This window comes from Melanerpes formicivorus, unplaced genomic scaffold (genome assembly GCF_026170545.1).
Source record: "Melanerpes formicivorus ecotype bairdi unplaced genomic scaffold, bMelFor1.0.p_v2 SCAF_21, whole genome shotgun sequence".
In the NCBI taxonomy this organism is placed as follows: domain Eukaryota; kingdom Metazoa; phylum Chordata; class Aves; order Piciformes; family Picidae; genus Melanerpes; species Melanerpes formicivorus.
This window is the reverse complement of record NW_027142373.1, coordinates 7,814,989-7,834,124: the sequence shown is the minus strand read 5'-3', so window position 1 is coordinate 7,834,124 and position 19,136 is coordinate 7,814,989. Positions and strand designations below refer to the sequence as shown.

The 19,136-nt window shown below is 44.5% G+C and overlaps 2 protein-coding genes across 2 annotated transcripts in view; both read left to right on the top strand.

The window, feature by feature from the left end:
* The window catches only part of CCDC57 (coiled-coil domain containing 57), a 41,790-nt gene extending 29,655 nt beyond the window's left edge, over positions 1-12,135 (top strand). The window contains exons 11-12 of the mRNA XM_068151742.1: positions 3,090-3,312; positions 10,853-12,135. Coding sequence (XP_068007843.1) covers positions 3,090-3,312; positions 10,853-11,091 — 462 coding nt within the window. The 3' untranslated portion in view covers positions 11,092-12,135. The remainder of the gene's footprint in view (positions 1-3,089; positions 3,313-10,852) is intronic.
* Positions 12,136-14,857: 2,722 nt separating this feature from the next.
* Positions 14,858-19,136, top strand: part of FASN (fatty acid synthase) — a 42,277-nt gene continuing 37,998 nt past the window's right edge. Inside the window, exon 1 of the mRNA XM_068151374.1 lies at positions 14,858-15,010. The gene's annotated coding sequence lies outside the window, so the exon portion shown is untranslated. The remainder of the gene's footprint in view (positions 15,011-19,136) is intronic.

The window sequence follows — 19,136 nt, the reverse complement described above, 5'->3', positions numbered from 1 at the left end:
AGATAATTTCCTCTGGAGGGTCCTGTTTATTTTTAATTCTTTCTTTATGCATTCTTCTATTAACTGAAGTCAAGAACAGAATGGGAGCCTTTTTGTGGATTACTACGGTTCATCCAGGAATATGTAGGAGACTGAAGTTTAATGTCTCTCTTTATGCACAGTAAGATCTTGGTGTTAATAGGAAACCACACAGGAGACAATCCTGTCATGGTGTCAGATTGCACTAAGAAATCACAGCCATCAGTCATTTACTTGGGAAAAAAAATTACCATCTGAACACATTCTAAAAATGCCTTAAGTGTTTTTACATCTAGACACATTCTAGAAAGATAAAATGGAACAACCATGTATTCATCTTGAGCATACCACCCTGTGGTGTTTTTAGCCTGATTTTATCACTAATTTCTTCAGATGTGACAAAAATCAGGTGACAAAATTAATAGATGAGGGGCGAGCAACTGATGTCGTTTACCTGGACCTGAGCAAAGCCTTCGACACTGTCCCACACCACATCCTGGTGTCCAAACTGGTGACACATGGGTTTGATTGGTGGACCACTAGATGGATAAGGAACTGGCTTGATGGCCGCACCCAAAGAGTGGCTGTCAATGGCTCCATGTCCCAGTGGAGGCCAGTGACAAGTGGAGTCCCTCAGGGATCAGTCCTGGGACCTGTCTTATTCAACATCTTTGTGGGGGACATGGACAGTGGCATTGAGTGCACCCTCAGCAAGTTTGCTGATGACACCAAGCTGTGTGGTGCAGCAGACACGCTGGAGGGAAGGGAGGCCATCCAGAGGGACCTTGACAGGCTGGAGAGGTGGGCACAGGCCAACCTCATGAAGTTCAATAAGAGCAAGTGCAGGGTCCTGCATCTGGGTCGAGGCAATCCCAGGCACAAATACAGGCTGGGCAGTGACTGGCTGGAGGATAGCCCTGAGGAGAGAGACTTGGGGGTGCTGGTGGACAAAAAGCTCAACATGAGCTCTCAGTGTGCACTTGCAGCCCGCAAAGCCAATCAGATCCTGGGCTGCATCAGGAGAAGTGTGGCTAGCAGGTCGAGGAAGGTGATCCTCCCCCTCTACTCAGCCCTGGTGAGACCCCACCTGGAGTACTGTGTCCAGTTCTGGAGCCCCTATTACAAGAGGGATGTGGAGGTGCTGGAACGTGTCCAGAGAAGGGCCACGAGGATGATCAGAGGGCTGGAGCACCTCTCCTATGAGGACAGACTGAAGGAGTTGGGGCTGTTCAGTCTGCAGAAGAGAAGGCTCCGAGGTGACCTAATTGTCGCCTTCCAGTATCTGAAGGGGGCCTACAGGAAGGCTGGGGAAGGACTTCTCAGGATATCAGGTAGTGATAGGACTAGGGGGAATGGAATGAAGCTGGAGGTGGGGAGATTCAGGCTGGATGTGAGGAGGAGGTTCTTCACCATGAGAGTGGTGAAGCCCTGGAATGGGTTGTCCAGGGAGGTGGTCGAGGCCCCGTCCCTGGGGGTGTTTAAGAGCAGGCTGGCTGAGGCTGATCTAGTGTGGGGTGTCCCTGCCCATGGCAGGGGGGTTGCAACTAGATGATCCTTGTGGTCCCTTCCAACCCTGAATGAAACTATGAAACTATGAAACTATGTTATCTGCTTGGCCTGGGTGTTTACAGAGTACATGAACCATCTGGCCAGATGGTTTGAATGACATAGGTGAATTTCTTAGAAGAGAGAGGGGAAACAAATTCTAATGAGGGGTTTATTTTCTTACATTTAATAGTGGTGTTAAAGGGAAAAAAAAATAAAATTCAACTCTGCAGTTGCTTGGAATAAGTGCTACAAATCAGGTAACTAAAGGTTAAATGACTCACTGGTATTAACTTTACCAGTTGTATGTCTGGGGATGATGTGCTTTCAGTTCTTCAATTTGCAATTTAGTTCTGCTGAACATAGATTTTTTTATTTTAATTTTTTTTCCCCTGGGAAATAAGAGCACTGCAGATTAGCCATGTAATTATACCCATGAGGGTTGTTAGCTGGACTAATTACGAAAGCACTTGGGTCGGTGGATTCGAGAAAGTAATGTGAAAAGTTGAAGGACAAAGATCAGCCATTGAATAAATTTGAGCATGAGTGTTGACAGGATCAAGTTCAGTGTTCTGCCATCAGGTCCTTAGACAGAGAGTTATCCAGCTTCTTCACAGGATTACTCTTCTTTTGGGTAAAAAAATGGTAGTAAAACCAGGTAGTACTTGTTTGGAAGGCTCAGACTTTGGCATATGAAAGGGCTCTCCAAGCACCCAAGAGCTGCTTCAGCTGGGAAAGACACATATCGGGGAAGAATTTAGACAAATATTTTGTGGCCAAAATGGATCTATCAAATTGAATCTGTGGCAGAATTTCAGAACATGTTCTAAGGGAATCTGGCAGAGAAGAACTCCCTGTCTGGATGCCCTATCACAGGTGCTTGAATTTCTCTCTGCTTCTTCCTAGCAGAAGATATCCCCAGAAGGGGCACTCTCATTTGATAGAGAGAGGTTGCCTGAAGTCCAGCGGGCTGTGCTGTTAGAGTCAATTAGAACCAAATTTGAACAGCTTGCATGAGTGAAAATAAGTCCCTGTTCTTTACTGCTCATTAGTCAATGAAGAAGTTTTAAAGGTTGCAGTGTGGGCAAACATTGTAAACCATCAGACAGTGATAAACTGAGGTGGCCATCTGGTGTACCTTTGCAGAGCTAATGGAGACTTATTCTTCCTTAGATATAGCAGGTAGTCTAAGATAATGGAAAGGGAGAACTGTAACAGGTCACTCAGGTAAATGCAAAATGAGCTGGAGATATTTTGTCAAATTTATCTAATCCAGTTCTTTTGATATCAAAAGTCTTAGTGAGGGTAACAAAAAATGCTAGTTAGGACATGCTGTAGTGAAGGCCATTCTGGGTTCCAAGACTGGGAAGGCTCAAATTACAACCTTTCAAAATGAAAAATAATAATTTTACTTTACCTTGCCTTTTGCTAAAACCTTCAACGTTCCTAAGACCAAGATGCCACTATCAGTTTTCTTTGATATGAAAAGTATGTATCTCTGTAAGGCTGTGTTTGAATCTGAACAGGTTCAGCAAGATTTCTCTACTGAAAATCATGGGCCTGGGCAAAGAAGGGCAGACCCATCCTCAAGGATCATTCAGAGTCAGCCACTCAAGCAGAGTCCTAGTCAAGGCCAGCAGCCCCAGCTTCCTTTATCTAGAGCACAGAATTGCTGCCAAGATATTTGGCAAACTTTAGAAATAGGATCAAGCCCTCCTGTTCGCAGTCCTCTAAAGAACACTGATCAAGGTAAGCATGTTTTGTAAAGTAGTCACAGTATTGAATCTTCTAGGAGGATGAGAGTATGGTATTGGATGCTGGCCCCTTCCACTAAATGTGATTGGTAGAGTCCTGTTATCAGAATCTAAAGATCTAATGAGTTACCTGATGGAAATGTCATTGTTTTCAGCAGAACTAAGAATTAAGAGGAATGCCCACATAGGTGTCTGATTTGAATGCCATTGTTGCAAATACTTCTCCCCTTTAATTAAATACTCCTGGGAAATGCAGCTAGCCTTCTGTTTTGGCATGGTCTAAACCTTATCTGGGGCAGATATGAAAGTGTGTCTATGAGAACTGCACACATCATGTATTGCCAAGTAGCTTAGGTCAAATTGTAATTTGGCATATCCTTGCTTAACCATTATTTTTGTGGCAGGTTAGTAGCTGAACTATTACTTAGTGTGCTAAGACATAAAGGCCAGGAGTGAGACATGGTCATGATGTGGTGTATGCTGTGGGCACCCAGTGAGCTAGGCATTATATAGAATTCTACAGTCCAGTGCAGCAAGCTGGAACAAAAAAATGAAAGCACACACAAATTCTTCTATGTGAGACAGCACCCTGACCCTACATGTCAGACAGTGTTAGGGTTAGAATGAGAGAAGAAGGTAAAACCTAGGGCATAGACTAAACATTAATTGATGCAATACTTCTACACATTCTTGGAAATTTCTGCAGAGGCACCACTTCTATGATGTGTGCAGTAAGTGTTAGCCTCTTTGTAGACAAACTGGCAAGGAACCTTTTAATGGTAGCCAGTATGTTGAGCTGTGTACTGAAGATGAATGCTATGTCTCCCAAACTGTTGGCCTATTTATGAAGCAATCCTTCATCAGCAATAGACTGGAAAGCACTTTCCTAGCAGCTCCTGTGGATAGGAGAAAGTCAAGGCCTTAAATTATAATACTAGAAAAACTTTAAGGGTGGCTAATAACAGAGAATGTTCCCCAGAAGGAATCTTCTTTATTTAAGACCATGATAAATAACAGACAAAAATGTCTCCAGAGTGTTCCAAGTAAAGATGCTTTTTAATAAGAGGTATAGCATTCAATAAATTACTCCCTAGAATTCTATGAGGTTTCTCCAGGTTGGGTTTTTTGGTTGTTTTTAGGGGTTTGGGTTTGTCTGGTTTGGGTGGGGGTTTTAAGTGGTTTTTTGTTGTGGTTTGGGTTTTTTGATATTATTTTCATTATTATTCCTGAGATCTGATGGCAGCTGTGGAGTAATAAGGCAGCCATTCAAATGAGCTTTATATTCATAATGACCTGTTACCATTACGTAGATACTTCTGTGCCATTAACCACATGTCTCACTACACAAAGAATCCAACCACTGGGTTAAGGGGAATTATTTGGTCTTCTCTGTTTGGTATTTGTAAGGCCATATCTGGAGTGCTTTGTCAAGTTTTAGACCCTCCAGTACAAAGGACTGGAGTCCAGTGGAGAGGTACTAAGGCTGCTGGGGTGTTGTGACATATTACATATACATTTTCACCATGAGGATGGTAAGACACTGGAACAGGTTGCCCAGGGAGGTGGTAGAAGCCCCATCACTGGAGATTTTTAAGGCCAAGCTGGATGTGATCTAGTGTGAGGGGTCCCTGTCCATGGCAAGGGGTTGGGAACTGAATGATCCTTGAGGTCCCTTCCAACCCTAACATTTCTATGATTCTGTGAGAAGAGGGTTAGAGACCTGGCTTGTTCAGTGTGGAAAAGGAGTCAGTGGGTGGTTTGATTGCTGCTGTTTAAATACCCAGTGAGGGATTTTGGATCTTAGATGTACACAGTAAAAAGAAGCAATGGACACAAGTTGTGTCAAGACCTATTACGAGCAGGGAGCAATAAGCACTGTGACATTTCACCCAGAGGTCCTTTGCAACCTACATTACATCTATTTTTAAATGATTATATAGATGCAACAAACCATCTTGAGCAGCATGAAAGAAAAAAAAAAATCACATTTAAGAGGGCTTTCAAAATGAAGGATGGATTATAAGTGTGTTCATTCACAACACCATTGCATTGCAGGGCAAAGTAATGTATATCGACAGACCTGTAGGACTGGAATGGACATAGTGCTGGCAGTCATGATTCATGTGCTTTATTTGTGGGCCTGGGCCTGAAATAGAAAGATTATTTCAGGTCAGGCCTATATTCACAGGATAAGCAAAAGGATATCTTTGAAATAATATTGATAGTGCCACGCAGCTTCATGCTGCTGCATGCGTGATGCAACGCCACTGGCAGCCTTACAAGGACATCAGTTTCTTAATGTTTAGAAATTTCCAACCACCATTGCAAAACTTACTGTAGATTCTTGGGGATCCAGAAATAGCAAAAGGGAAAGGGATATTGCTGACATGAAACAAATGAAACATCAATAAGGGGTGACATTTTCTTGAGGTCAACATTAATCTGATCTCTGCACCCAGATTTGATCTCTGCATCAAGAACACTTGAGCAGAGTTTCTTACCCTTGATGTGCAGACCCTGAAAAACTCTTTTATGTTGCTTGGCTTTCTCCTCCAGGTAATGATCCAAATGGTATCCTTAAGTCTACTGCTCTGAATTCTGTACTTCAGTAAGCAGGACTGTGAAAGGAAAATCTGCCCTTTTTGGAAGCATGTGACCTCAGAGCAGAATATACACAATTCTCAAGGAGTTGTGCTTCTGATTTTTAGCGGTGGCTTGCATTATTTTTCATGTCTGAGATATGGAAAAATTAACCCAACTTCCCTATTTAAAACCACTCACTTAACATACTCATCAAACACATGGTTATAGTGGACAGAACCATCACTGAGACAGAGTGACTTGATGCTGGGTTTTCAGATACAAGTGATGCACACACTCGAAGCTCAGTAAGAAAACAAAAAATAATCAAGAAAGCAAGCAAATTACTTTGCTTATTTAAATACGTTTTCTTTACATGTTCAACTCTGTAGAAAGCTGTCACTCCAGTAACTGTGTTTTGTGGCCATTTCTGATGAAACAGGAGCAATTGTAGTGTGAGAATGTTGTGTTGTTCTGTTTTGGTTTTTAACCTCTTGGACACTTTGATTCCCTTTTTATCTACAAAACAACCTATTGTGACTTAAAATTGTTGGCATGTCAAGTAAGCCCTGCAGTTTGTGTTTGCAGTATAGGACACAATTCAATGTATTTTGAAGTAGTTTTGACTATGTTAACACTAAATTATTGAAGTGCAGTGCTACATACTTTATTTCACCATCAGGTTAAGAACTTAGGGGAGCTTCCAAGCCAAGTGAGAAGGCTGTGAGATATTTTAGTTCTCTCCTTACTCTGACTGCTGAATGTTTAGTTAGTACTGTAGGAATCAGGTGGACTTAATAATTTACATGTTAATCCTGGAGATAAATAGAAAGAAAGGGTTTGTTAAGGTGGTTTTACCTTTCTGTATTATTGAAAGAAGAAACTCCTGCTACAGGGGCAGATGAGTAAAAGCTATAATGATATTAAGAGCACCAATGTTACATACCTGTACTGTAGTGGTCAGAAATACACTTTTGTATTTCTTTCTTTTTTTATATGGCCCATCCCAGAGGTTGAGAGCAGGTGGGAGACTTCAGTTGGTGATCTGTACCATGTGCATGTTGAACACTGATGACAGGCCATCCTCAGAGGACAGCTGCTGAAAATCATGACACGTGTACAAGCTTGTGATCAGCTCCTGTACATGCTGCAAGGTTGCTCTGTTGACATGTGGGCTATCCGGGCTCCTGTCAGGCGGGAGGAGGGGAAGCTTTGTAAGACATACAGAAAACTAGGTGGGTTTGGTTTTGTTTTGTTTTGTTTTTCTTTGAGTACTTTCACTCAATGGAGTTTTTACTGGCTGTTGGAGACACTTACTAGTTTTTTTCTGGGCAGAAAAGCAAACATCAGCTATTAAAGTTTGACTGTAAGATTGCATTCAGATTGGAGCCAATATGGTGAAAGGTGCTTTATGGTACCATGTGAAAAGCTGCTGACCAGCTCTGTCAGAGCGTGTGGTCAGTGCAGGGTGGATAAGAGTGTAAGGCAAGCTGTATTTTCTCTTGGAACGTCCCCACTAGTCATTTCATTTATTTACTTTTGGGATAGATGCAACTTTATCTTTTCTATGCCAAAGGAGGGCTGCAGTTGTGGTGGATGGTCCCACTGGGCATTTTGAGAAACCTCTACTCCACAGACACTCAAAACTGTGTCCTGGGTCTACTGGTTTGAGTTTACATTGTAGCCTAATAAAGAAGGAGTCTGAACTGCTTTGAAGCAAAGCAACTTTTCTGGTTTACTACTTGAACTTAGGAGAGTTTCTTCTACTATAGTTCTCATTGTTACTGTTACTTGCAAAGCTCTGTGGTCTGAAATTCTACACTTTATGGATCAAAAGTTATCTTGAGTGTTTCCACACTAGACAGAATTTCAACAGCTTTGACATCACTGACAGTTCTAAGAGCAATCCATGTGGGTAAAAAGCTGGCCAGAGAAAGAATATGGTAAAATATTAACAGACAGAGTGCTCTGGCTCTGGCTTCATTCCGGCTCCAATCACAGAGGGACTCATGATTTCTTTCCTGCATTACATAAAACTTCATCTTTGGAGTGTTTCACAAATATTAACTAATCCTCTAGTTACATTTTCTTCACTTAAATGTTCTGCTCTTGAATAGGAACTTGTTTGAATTGGTGTTCCTTCAGAAGCACTGTTAGCCATAAGCAAATACCCAGTGACAAGTTCATTAAGTGAAATTTTCCATCAGGGGCAGTTTCAGTTTCTTCATGCAATATATCTACCTGTATCTCTTCAGTTCTGGGGGGGAGAAATTAAATCTGTGAATATTAATTTCTGACTGTATTTAGATACATAAAATAGGAGCTGTGTTAAGCATTTCAATACACTAAACATTTAGGTCCATTTTGAAAAGCAATTTAGGCTTTTAAGTATCATCTTACTAGGTCACTTCTGGAAGCAAGTTACAGGCTTGTAAGTCAGATGGGCTTTTGCATTGTTTGTTTGTGAAAACCAAGCTACTGTATTTAAATTCTACTGCACAGTGCACACTGATGCCGATTTTGTTCAAGGTCCTTCACACTTGAACAGGCCCAAGCAAACCCAGTAACATGTGAAGGTACTTGTTCAGTGTTCTCTTAGGATGTTTCACTTTAAATAGCATTTCTAATTCTGGGGCATTGGTTCTTTCTCTTGTTCTATTTTGTAGAACTAACCTTACAAGTTTGCAGTTTCTGTGCTAACATGAAGGTTTGACAGTCCAAAACTTAGCAATAGCCATACAGAATGCTTGTGTTGTGTGTTTGTTGCTCCAAACACCAAAGTAATTAGCCTTTGCTAGTTATAACTGTAGTGTCTCCACTAATGTCAAGACACTAGCATATAGAAAACTTCAGAGGAAGAGATGCATTGAGCCATTTGGTGCTTGGTTAGTTTGCCTTTGGCTCTACAGGATTAGGGCCTCCCACAGTATTTCTGAAATTGTCCCTTCAGCTGAATAGAAAAGACCCTTCAAAACTGAGGGAGTAAATCAAACCCCAGTCTGCTGTAAGCAGTACTGACTATGTGCTATTTATGGACCTATGCACTGCTGTTATTGGTAATCTTGTTCTGCTGCAGCTTCCGTTCAAGCACAATAATCTTTGAAGCTCTATCGAGTACCTTTCAGGCTGCCCACACTGTTCTAAACCATTGATGAAATTCTGCTTTATTATATGCTAGATGTGACAGAGCTCATGGGTAATGCATTATTAAAGTCTTTTTCCAGGCAGGAAAATACACCCAAATGTCTTCCATGTGCTGAAGCATCCCCTTTCGGACCTTCTACATCTGTAGGTAACCACTAGGTGGCAAAGCTGAACAACATCATCTCTCGCCAAGAGCACTCTGAGCTTCTGCCACCTGTAATAACAAATGGCAGCAAGCCGACAGTGCAGGGATTGCACACACACGAGTGAAGAGCTGCTTCAAGCTGAGCCTGAGCATAAAAAAATATTCTGCAAATCCTCATGTTTTGACAGTAGCCACTGTGTCATGCTTTGCACAGAGATACAAACCCATGACTCCTTCCATGTAGAATTTTGTTTAGACTTTCTACCATGTTTCTGACTATGGAAATCTACCTTATTCTGCTAATAACTTATCTTTGTCAGTTTGTGCCACTCTTGTTCTTACTCTGTGACTGAATAGTACCTGGGGTTGAAGCCTGTCATGCTCAAATAATTCAGCTAGTAGAGAATGCTGCAGCATGTATCACAAGTGTGTTATGACTGCTTCTGTTATCTGCTTTGGCTCTCCACAGAAAATCTAAAGTTAAAATCCCAGTGCCTTGAAAAATAAGCATTAAGTGTCTGGAGTCAAGCAGCTATAAATATTACCTATAGCTTACAATGAATACTGTGATTGACCAATTCCACTTATCTTGCCTGATGAAACCTGTGATAAGACTAAAGTTCAGTTAGCTGGAGATAGTGATTTTTTTTGAGTTAGTCCTCTCTAGTACACATGAGTATTTTAGACAATAAAACTGAAGATTTCTACAGTAATTACCATCTGTTGTGAGAGATGAGACAAAAAAAACCCAGAGATAATGGTAGTAGTGCAGCTTTGTCAAGCCCACAGAAATTCCTTCAAGCCCTTTGGATCAAGCATATCCAAACATGTTTTGCTGCAGCTTTTGTGGCTGCTGCTGATTTCCTGAAACAGATCAAACTATTGCAGCTAACTACTTTATCACCATTTCACAATACAGGAACGGGTAGGACTAACTTTGTGGTATTGTCCATGTGTTGGTATTACCTTGATTGATACAAATGTTCGCTCACAATGGGAAGAACGGGAGACTTATACAATGTGGTGTTTAGAACCAGCTGAACAGATAGTGCTTGACCTGGAACAGTTACACTGACCTTTCAGCTGTCTTTCTCCTCTTTTAAGCAATCTGATGCTAATGGAGGATGAACAGGTACACATGAAGCAAGTATTGAGCAGAAGATCATAGTATCATAGTATCATTCAGGGTTGGAAGGGACCACAAGGATCATCTAGTTGCAACCCCCCTGCCATGGGCAGGGACACCCCACACTAGATCAGGCTGGCCAGAGCCTCGTCTAGCCTGGTCTTAAACACCTCCAGGGACGGGGCCTCGACCACCTCCCTGGACAACCCTTTCCAGGGCTTCACCACTCTCATGGTGAAGAGCCTCCTCCTCACATCTAGCCTGAATCTCCCCACCTCCAGCTTCATTCCATTCCCCCTAGTCCTATCACTACCTGAGATCCTGAATGATGATGTATTATTATACCATCAGTGCAGCAAGCCTTAATGGAGAGTTCTGTGTGTCCTGTGTAGAGAAACAGTTCTATTACTCAATACAAGACTTAAACAATGTGGTATTATGGTAGAAATGTGTTCAGAGACAAAGAGTAAACCAGTTCTCTTAACTATCCAGTCTCAGAATTAAATGCAAACATAGTGACAAAGTATTTTCCTTTCTTAGCAGTGGAGTTTGAAGTTATACAGTCAACTGAGCATTCTGAAGAATCTCAGCAAAATAGCAAACCCAAGGATAAACTTGAAATGCCAGCTGCAGATTTGGCAGTCAGAGGAACCAGGCTGGATGTTCAGCAGAAGTTAAAACCCAGGCATGTATCTGGATTATCCCATAAAGCACATCCCATAAACCCCATAATTTCTCCTACACCAGCAAAAATCCGCAACTATAACATTAAAGACTGATTTCTTTGTTGTCACCAAGCTCCAGGTCCCCACTTGCTGTTAGGTTACTTGGAAATCTATAAATCAGCTCTTAGACACCAGTTTCATTTTACTATGCTGAGATGAGATGTTTGCAGCCAGAAGAGAGAACAAATACCCTGTTTCATAGTGTGAAACCCTAAAATATAGGGTTAATCTGTGCACATTATGAGATTACAGTCCTCACTGCTAGTACTGCTTTATTTTAATTACGTATGTTAAATATTGCTTGTGTCATGGATTTAGAAACGCCCAGTTAAGACATCTGTAAAGCCTTGTGCCTTCAGGCAGGGCTTGCAGCTCTTTGGCAAATATTTCATTGAGAAACTGTAGATGTGATTTAAACTCAGAACTGGGATGCCTCAACCTATTTGTTTTCTTTTAATTAACAATGCAACCGTTAATCCTCCTTAGCTATCTTTCAAGGTGAAAGAGGTTAGAAAAGATTGCACCCGGGCCTATATTGATTCTCACGTTCTGTAGCCATTTCCATTTGTTCAGACAGCAGGAAAGAGTGTAAAATTGAACTCCACTGTCACAGCATTAATTATATTCTTTAACAAGAGGGAAAGCAGGGAAAAAAATGTTCTTTAGTGGCACTTAGATTCTTACAGAAGCATTGTAAAAAGTAAGTTTAATAACAGGTAAAACTAGAAGAAAGCTTGACTGGTTTGTGATGTAGTGCAGGATATCCAGAGCCATGAACATGCCAGCACACTGAAACAAGTCATCAGTGCATTTTTGTAATGTTTCCAGTAATGCCGAGCTGTCTTGGGCTATTACAGTGATGAGTTTTACTAGAAGTAAAAGAAATACACATGAAAAATTGCAGGAAAACCTGTTTTACTGTGAGGATGGTCATGCACTACAACAGATTGCCCAGAGAGGTTATGGAGTCTCCATCTGCGGAAATACTCAAAACCCAGCTAGATGTGGCCCTGAACAACCTGCTCCAGCTGATGCTTGCTGAGTAGAGGGATTGGACTGGGTGATCTCACGAGGTCTCTTCCAAACCAGGTGACTCTGTGACTGATACCACTGAGGTGAATAAAACTACTTATCTGCTGCTAAAAACGCATTTAATCTAAACAGTATCAATGAAGGAAAAGAGCTTCTTACTCAGGACCCTCTTTTTTTGGGTAGTGCTTTTCATTTTCAGCTGGTGCTCTTTGTAACCAGCTGTTCTTTTGGTATCTGACAATGTGGTAGTAAGCATTTTAAGCATCTGAATTATTATTTTCCTATTCCCTGCTACAAATGCTTTGCTTTAGTGCAAAGGTAGTATGACACTGTAACCAGATGCTAAATCTGCAATAAATTTCAGCCAATATAAGGCCTGAGAGGCCTTGAGAGCTGCTTTCTAAACCATTGAATTACTTGGAAATCCTGCCACTGGGTTCAACATTTAACATTGTTCATGAGCCGGAACAACATGATGCATTCCTTTGAACCAGGCCCTGAATGAGCTCTTTCTGTAGCTCAAAGCATAGTGGTTTCTAACAAGTAGAGGAATTTTGGCCCAGATCACACCAGTTACAGCTCTCACTGGTTTTCAAGAACAAAATGTGTAAATTCCAAAGTTTTTAATGGTTATAGATTATCCTGATTTTTTTTTTTTCCTTTTTTATTATTATTTTTAAGATCTATTCCAAATTCCATGGTTAATGTTGAACTGTGGGGATGTGCAGTATTTCAGTGCTATGGGATTTGGTGCATTTACAGGTGTTAAAAGCAGTGTGCCCTTGGAAAAAGGGCAGTTTGATCCCTAATGTTTGTAATAATAAACTGCATCTGTGTAGGGAAAACATTGCTCTTTATTCCTTACATCATGGATATAAGTTCATGGGCTGCAAACTTCAGAACTCCTTTGTATAGGTTTCTTTGTAGGTGTGTGTTTGTTTGGGTTTTGGTTGGCTGGTTATTTGAGGAGTTTGGCTGTTTTTTGGTGGTTGGCTAGTTCTTCCCCCCCCCACTTTGTCACCTGGCATGTCTGGTCATGCAGACCTCTTGACAGGAATGCACCTTTAGCTTATTCAGTTTCCCTGAGAAACTGGTTTCCTCGAGGCAGCTGTAGGTAAGGGAAGGTGATAGCTCTTGATTGTTTCGTTTTATTTGTGGTAGGAAAAAAGTCAATCACTGTACATTTGTTTGAGAGTAATAGTAGGAACAGAGCCTATAAATATGCTGAAAAAGAAGAAAGTGTGTCTAATAACAATAAAGAACATGAACATATGGCTTGGATCCTGTGGGGGGAGGTTGTGCTAAGTGTGTACTAAATACTAGCATTCGCTTATGACCAAAATATTTAACAAATTAGGTGTTGATTCTTGAAAAGATGACAGAGTGGGGGCAAGGCAGTACAAAAGATGCTGTACAAAGAGAGGAGAGCCTCTTAAAAAAAAAAAAAAAAGTTATTTCCAGCCTTTCCCTACTGAAAAGGTCAATTGCTGATTATTGTCATTGTCAACGGGGTAAAAAGCTGTTGTAGTATTGAGGGGAATATAGGAAGAAGAGCAAAACTTCCGCGCAGAGGTCGTCGTAACCGAGCTGCGATGCGTGGCAGCAGGGAAGGGCTCCCACTGGAGACGGACGGGACCTCCGAGCGATGCGTTCTCTGCCCACAGGAGAAAGGCAAGGCCAGGGGCTTCCTCCCGGCCGGGCTCACGTTCGCCGGCCGAAGGCGGGATGGCGTGGTCTGTGCCGGCGTGGCAGCGTGGCAGCCGGGGATAGAATCAACGGCGCTCCGGCCGCTGCTCTGGGCTTTGCTTTCAGGAGCGCGCGTTATACAGACTGTGGATAAAGGGCGCCCGCACGCAGAGCGATCCCGTCCTTCGCCGTGGGGGGCGTACCGGGGGTACGGCAGGGTGCGCGAAGGTCCGCCCCCACCTCCGGATCGGTTCCCGCTGCCGCCAGTCACGACGGCGCGGCGGGCCTGGACACGGGGCAGCGCATCCCTGGCCGGCGTGCCCGCTGCCCTCTGGTAACCTCGGCACCGCGCTCCGTCGGGGTGAACGACCGCCGCCGCCAGTGCGGCTCGTTCCGCCGGCGGCCCCGGCCGTCCCCTCGGCCGTCCCCTCAGCCGTCACCATATCGCCTTATCGCTTAGCAACACTCCACGGGCACCGCGATTGGCGGCGCCGCGCCCCCGCCCACACTCTACCGCCCCCGGATTGGGTGCCGTCCGGGGCAGTGCGCGTCCAAGCCGGTGTCCCCTTCTCTTTGTGCGCTGCGGGTAGTCCGCTGTCCGGCCGAATCTGGCCCAGCGCCGGCGGGACCCTCGAGCCTCCCACCGAGCCACAGGGGCGGGGCGGCGCGGCACTAGTGTGTGTATGTGTTCCTTAGTGTGCGCACCCGGGGAAGGTGGGACAGGAACACGAGTTGATCCGCGCTCGCGAAGGGTCGGCTCTGCCTCGCCCCCTGGCCAGGCCGGCCCGCAGCCAGCCCCTCCCCGCCCCCGCCCCACAGGGCCCGGCCTTCCGCGGCCTCCAGCAGGGGGCGGGCCGCGAGAGGTTGGCCCGGTGCCGCGGGTACGGGGGGCCCGGCTGGGCCCGCCCCGGCCTGGCTACGGCCCCCTCCTCCCGTGGAGCGGCTCTGGCGGGCAGGGGTTGGCATCACCCCGGGGCCGGCTCGGGGCGGCCCTGCCCCAGCTCTCATTGGACTGCAGTGAGGAGTAAACTGTCAGCCCATGTGGCGTGGCCTCTGGAGGTGGTGACTGCTTAAATAGCGCTGGGAGCTAGAGGGAGACAGTGAGGAGAGTGCGGAGCATCGGCCGTGCGCAGTTTGGTACCGGCCGCCGCAGCAGCGCCAGTGTCCACCCGCAGAGCCCGCCCCGCAGCAGTCCGGTCCAGCGCTGAGCTAACGCTAGAGTCTTCCCGGCACGAAGCTTTCCGTCCCTGTGCAGGTACCGGCGGGACAAAGGATATGGCGCGGCCAGAACAGCGGGATCCTCTGGTCCCGCGGGCTGCTGCACCCGGCTGGCGCACCGAGGAGGCTCCATCTTGCCGCCTACGTCGTGCTCCTCGCTGGGCTGGTGGTGGGGGATCTGCAGTCTCTGCTGGGGACCGCGGGCCCGGCTCGCACGGCCAGAACGTTCTTGCGCACCCGCGTCGTGGTCGCCGCGCCCTGTTGCCGCGGGCCGATAACGCGTGGCTCAGCGCGGCCGCGGCAAGGAGAGTCTCCGCCAGCTCGGTAGCTGGCCGCCGAGCCGCAGCCTCCCTCTCCGTCTGCCGCACGGAGGGAGCTGAGCGGCTGCATTGTGGAGCTGGCGCTCGGCCATCTTGGCGGCGGGCGGGGACCATGCCGCGACCCCTCGCCGCCGGGCCGGGCGGGTTCGAGGGATGCAGGGGCGCACCCGATGATACGGCCAGGAGTCTTGCTTCCCTTCCCCTCGAGCTTCAATGTGCCGATCGCTAAGCGGCGGCGGTGGGTGGTGGAGGGCCGCGCCCGGTGTGGAGCGGTGAGCGTTCGCCGCGGGGCCTCACGGCCTCGTCAGAACCGAGCTGCCGCAGCTCGGGTGCGAAGCGAGCGGCGTGGAGCATCGGGCAGTCTCCTGGGGCTGAAGGGGCTGCTGTGTGTTGGCAGCGGGGCGGCGGCGCTGCGCTCCCGCGCGTTAGTGTGAAAGCACTGGCGCGGCAGGCTGGGGAGGCTTGTGCGGGAGGAGATCCAGCGTTCGCTGTTGCGAAAGGTGACTTCTCAATAGGTGCGAGGGAACCATCGCAGGAGAGGTGCCGAGAGTACTCCTTAACGTCTCTCCACTTCGATATGAACCAGCAGCCCACATGAAATAACCCCCTTAGTCGTACATGAGTCTGGATTTGATGATGTGATTTTTGTCAGGAACATGATGCTCGTTTTCTTTCTTTTCGCTGATCTTGCTCCGCTTTGGTTTTTAGTCCACATTCCTTCCCTGACATAGGGCCCTTTGAGATGTCGAATGCATATTTTTCTAGCCAAAAGCTTTATTTGGATGCTTAATGGAAATGGGCACTGTTCGAGTTTTGTCTGTTAACTTGCATACACCTTCTCAGAGCAGCGTTGAAGCCTTTGGAGCATGTCTTGCCTTAAAAGACAAAAGCATGAAAAAACCTCAAGCTACACGAGCAAAAGGTTCACCTTTTTCTGCAGCCTCTCTGCTTCTTGAAGTAAACTGGAAAGAATAGTACATTGTGAAAGGCTGCATTGAGTAGATGAGCTCAGAGGATGAGGTCCCAACGTGGAGGGCTGTTCTGAACAGATAATTTACAAACATGATGTAGTGATACTGGGAACTTAAATTTTTGTACAAATCGGTTCTGATCATTCAGTAATCAGCAGAGCTGTGCTGATTCCACGAGCAGAATCTCACCTACTCTCTCAAATAACAGCTCTGACACAGAATGTGTTTCCTGTTAAGTAGTGCATTTTAAATATGAAAACACACTGGCATTTTTCATCTCTTGTGGCCATTGGGACAAATCCAGCTTTGAAACAGAGACAGTTAAAAGGTCTTTGTTAAATTCAAGCTATAGCACACAGATTTGACTGTAGCCAAATGCTTTCAGAAAATGAAAAGCATTCTGTGTTTGCCTCGATTTGGTGAAGGGTTTTTGGAGGCAGGCATTATAGGTCTTTACAAGAAAAGTTCCTATGTAATGATAATTTTAATTGCAAATTTTAGTAGTGATGGATATTAGAAGACCTGGATTGTCATGTAGTCATTATGAGAAAGTAAGAAAGCAGTGCTTTTGTCAGTCTCTCTGGTAGAGAAATTTCGAATGTAGCATGTTACAATAACAGGAGTTCCAAAAAAGATCAAGTCTTGGACTACCTAGAAGCAGCAGAGATGGCTTTGAATATTCTGTCCCACCCTGATGACAGCCATCAAAACAACAGTGAAATAAATAGTGTGCTTCTATCTAGGAAAGAGAACCCTGCATCAGGCAAAACAAGATTTAGGTTTTATTTGTTGTTTGCTTGCAAATGTTTGGTTTTTTTCCCCTCTCTCTCCTCTTCCTTTCCTCACTGAACCTTAGATGGACATAGAGCAGAGCAAGAAAAGTGTTCCCTTAAGTGCTTAGCAAGTCAGGTGTGAGTGGAGAAGAAATCAAATTTGCCTTCACTTTTTACATTTTCCTTGTCTTTCTTTTTCTTCTCCCCCTCTAAAAGCTTAAAGACTTAATGAACACAGATATTTTTTTAGGTAAGCAGCTGATACAATTATTGTAAAAAAAAGTTTAGCAGCTGCCTGGGATGGTGGAAAATGATGGTTAACAGTTGTCTTCTTGATTAATGTTTTTGGTGCTGAATTAGTGAGGTAGTGAAGAAGGTTTTAAATGCAGTGGAGATCAGTATTTCAACTTCAGAGTAACTTTGATAATCTCATTAAGCAAACGTGATACCAATAGAGAACAAGGTTAAGAAGGTATAACATGATTGGAGAAAGGAGCTGGCATCAACAAACAAAACAGCCCTTGTTAAATGCCTAATGTGGGAGGTAGATAACCAGAGCACAAGTATAAAGTGATGAAAGCTTTTAGTGGTCAATAATACCAGAAGGGATTGTTAGTTATTACTAGTCCCAGACTGTATGAGTCAGCAATGCAATATCATTGCCAAAAAAATATTGTGTAAATCCAGTGAGGTGATAGTTTATGCCTAACTGAAGTGTCTGTAAGACTGGTATGATGGGACTGATATGGGGGGGGGCCTGCTTCTCCCTCCTCTCCCCCCCGTTAGTGCAAACTGTCTGGGAAGAATTCACATAATTCAATTCACGCAAAATCGCAGGCAAGGAGAGGGAAAAGGATGTTAGAAGTGTCATTGGGTCCAGTAAAATGCAACCTTAAGAAATCAGTGACTCTTACTTGTCCCTCTTCTTTGTCTCCTTTTTTGACCTGTTGCTTTTCATCACCTTGCTCATCAGGTGTAAGGTGTAGTAGGAACAGTCTCTGTATTTGCTGAAGTCCAGTCTCCTTTAAAACAGCTGTAGAAATAGTATTTCTTGATCAGTGTGATGCCTTCTGCTTGAAAAATCTGTCAATGTACTGTGTATAGTCTAAAAAAGCTCTACAGAAAAGAGTCTTCTGATATAGTAAAATACTCCTCCATTTGGGGGTAAAGTCAGCCAAATTTAAAATGGTCTGCCTGCTTACTATCTGGCAAGGAAGACCAAAGCCATTGTGGGTAGCCAGGATGTCTCCTTTATTCACTGTTTAATCAAAGATGACTTAATATTTGTGATTTTTTTTGTCTTCCCACTCTCTTTCACAGCAAATCATAGCTCTTTCTGATGCTACATCTGTAACTTGTGTGTTGCTTGAATGTAGGTACATGGATCTCTTTGTGTCAAGTCAAAATCGTTCCTTACTTTGTGTATTAAAATTCTGAAGTTGTGGCTCTTCTTGCCTATTTATACCCAGCTAAAATTAACATCTTGGCTCTCACTCTTCCTACATCTTTTTCTCCACCTTTGTCCCAATCTTGCTCAACTACATTCATAAGATCTTGGCAAAAATTATTTTGCTGATAAATTCTATTACTTCACTGCCTCAGAGGAACATTTTGTCAACATTGGCTGTACCTGGATGATGTTTTTCTGATACTTCAGGGAAAGAAATGGGAAGAAACAATCCCAGAAGTGCCATTTCAGTCCCTTGAAATGCAAACTATTTCTCTCACTAGGGATCGTCGCCCAAAGAGCTACGGCATATAACTGAATCATAATCCCATTATGATCATGTATGTCTCTTGTCTTATGATCAGGTTGTAAGCTTTGTGCCTGAGATCCATTCCCTCTCTGCCCCTAGCACAGAACTGCTGCAAGCATAGCAGAGGTGTGTCACTCTTGATTCTGCTCTCCAGGTAGAATGTGATGCCAGTAAAACCAACTGGATTTATGTGAGTGGAAAAACTTGGAGCCTTCTCTTCAGAGCAGAGTGGCCCAGGTCTCCATTTTGGGGAACAGTTCCTCAGTAAGGCCTTATCATAGTATCAGTCAGGGTTGGAAGGGACCACAAGGATCATCTAGTTGCAACCCCCCTGCCATAGGC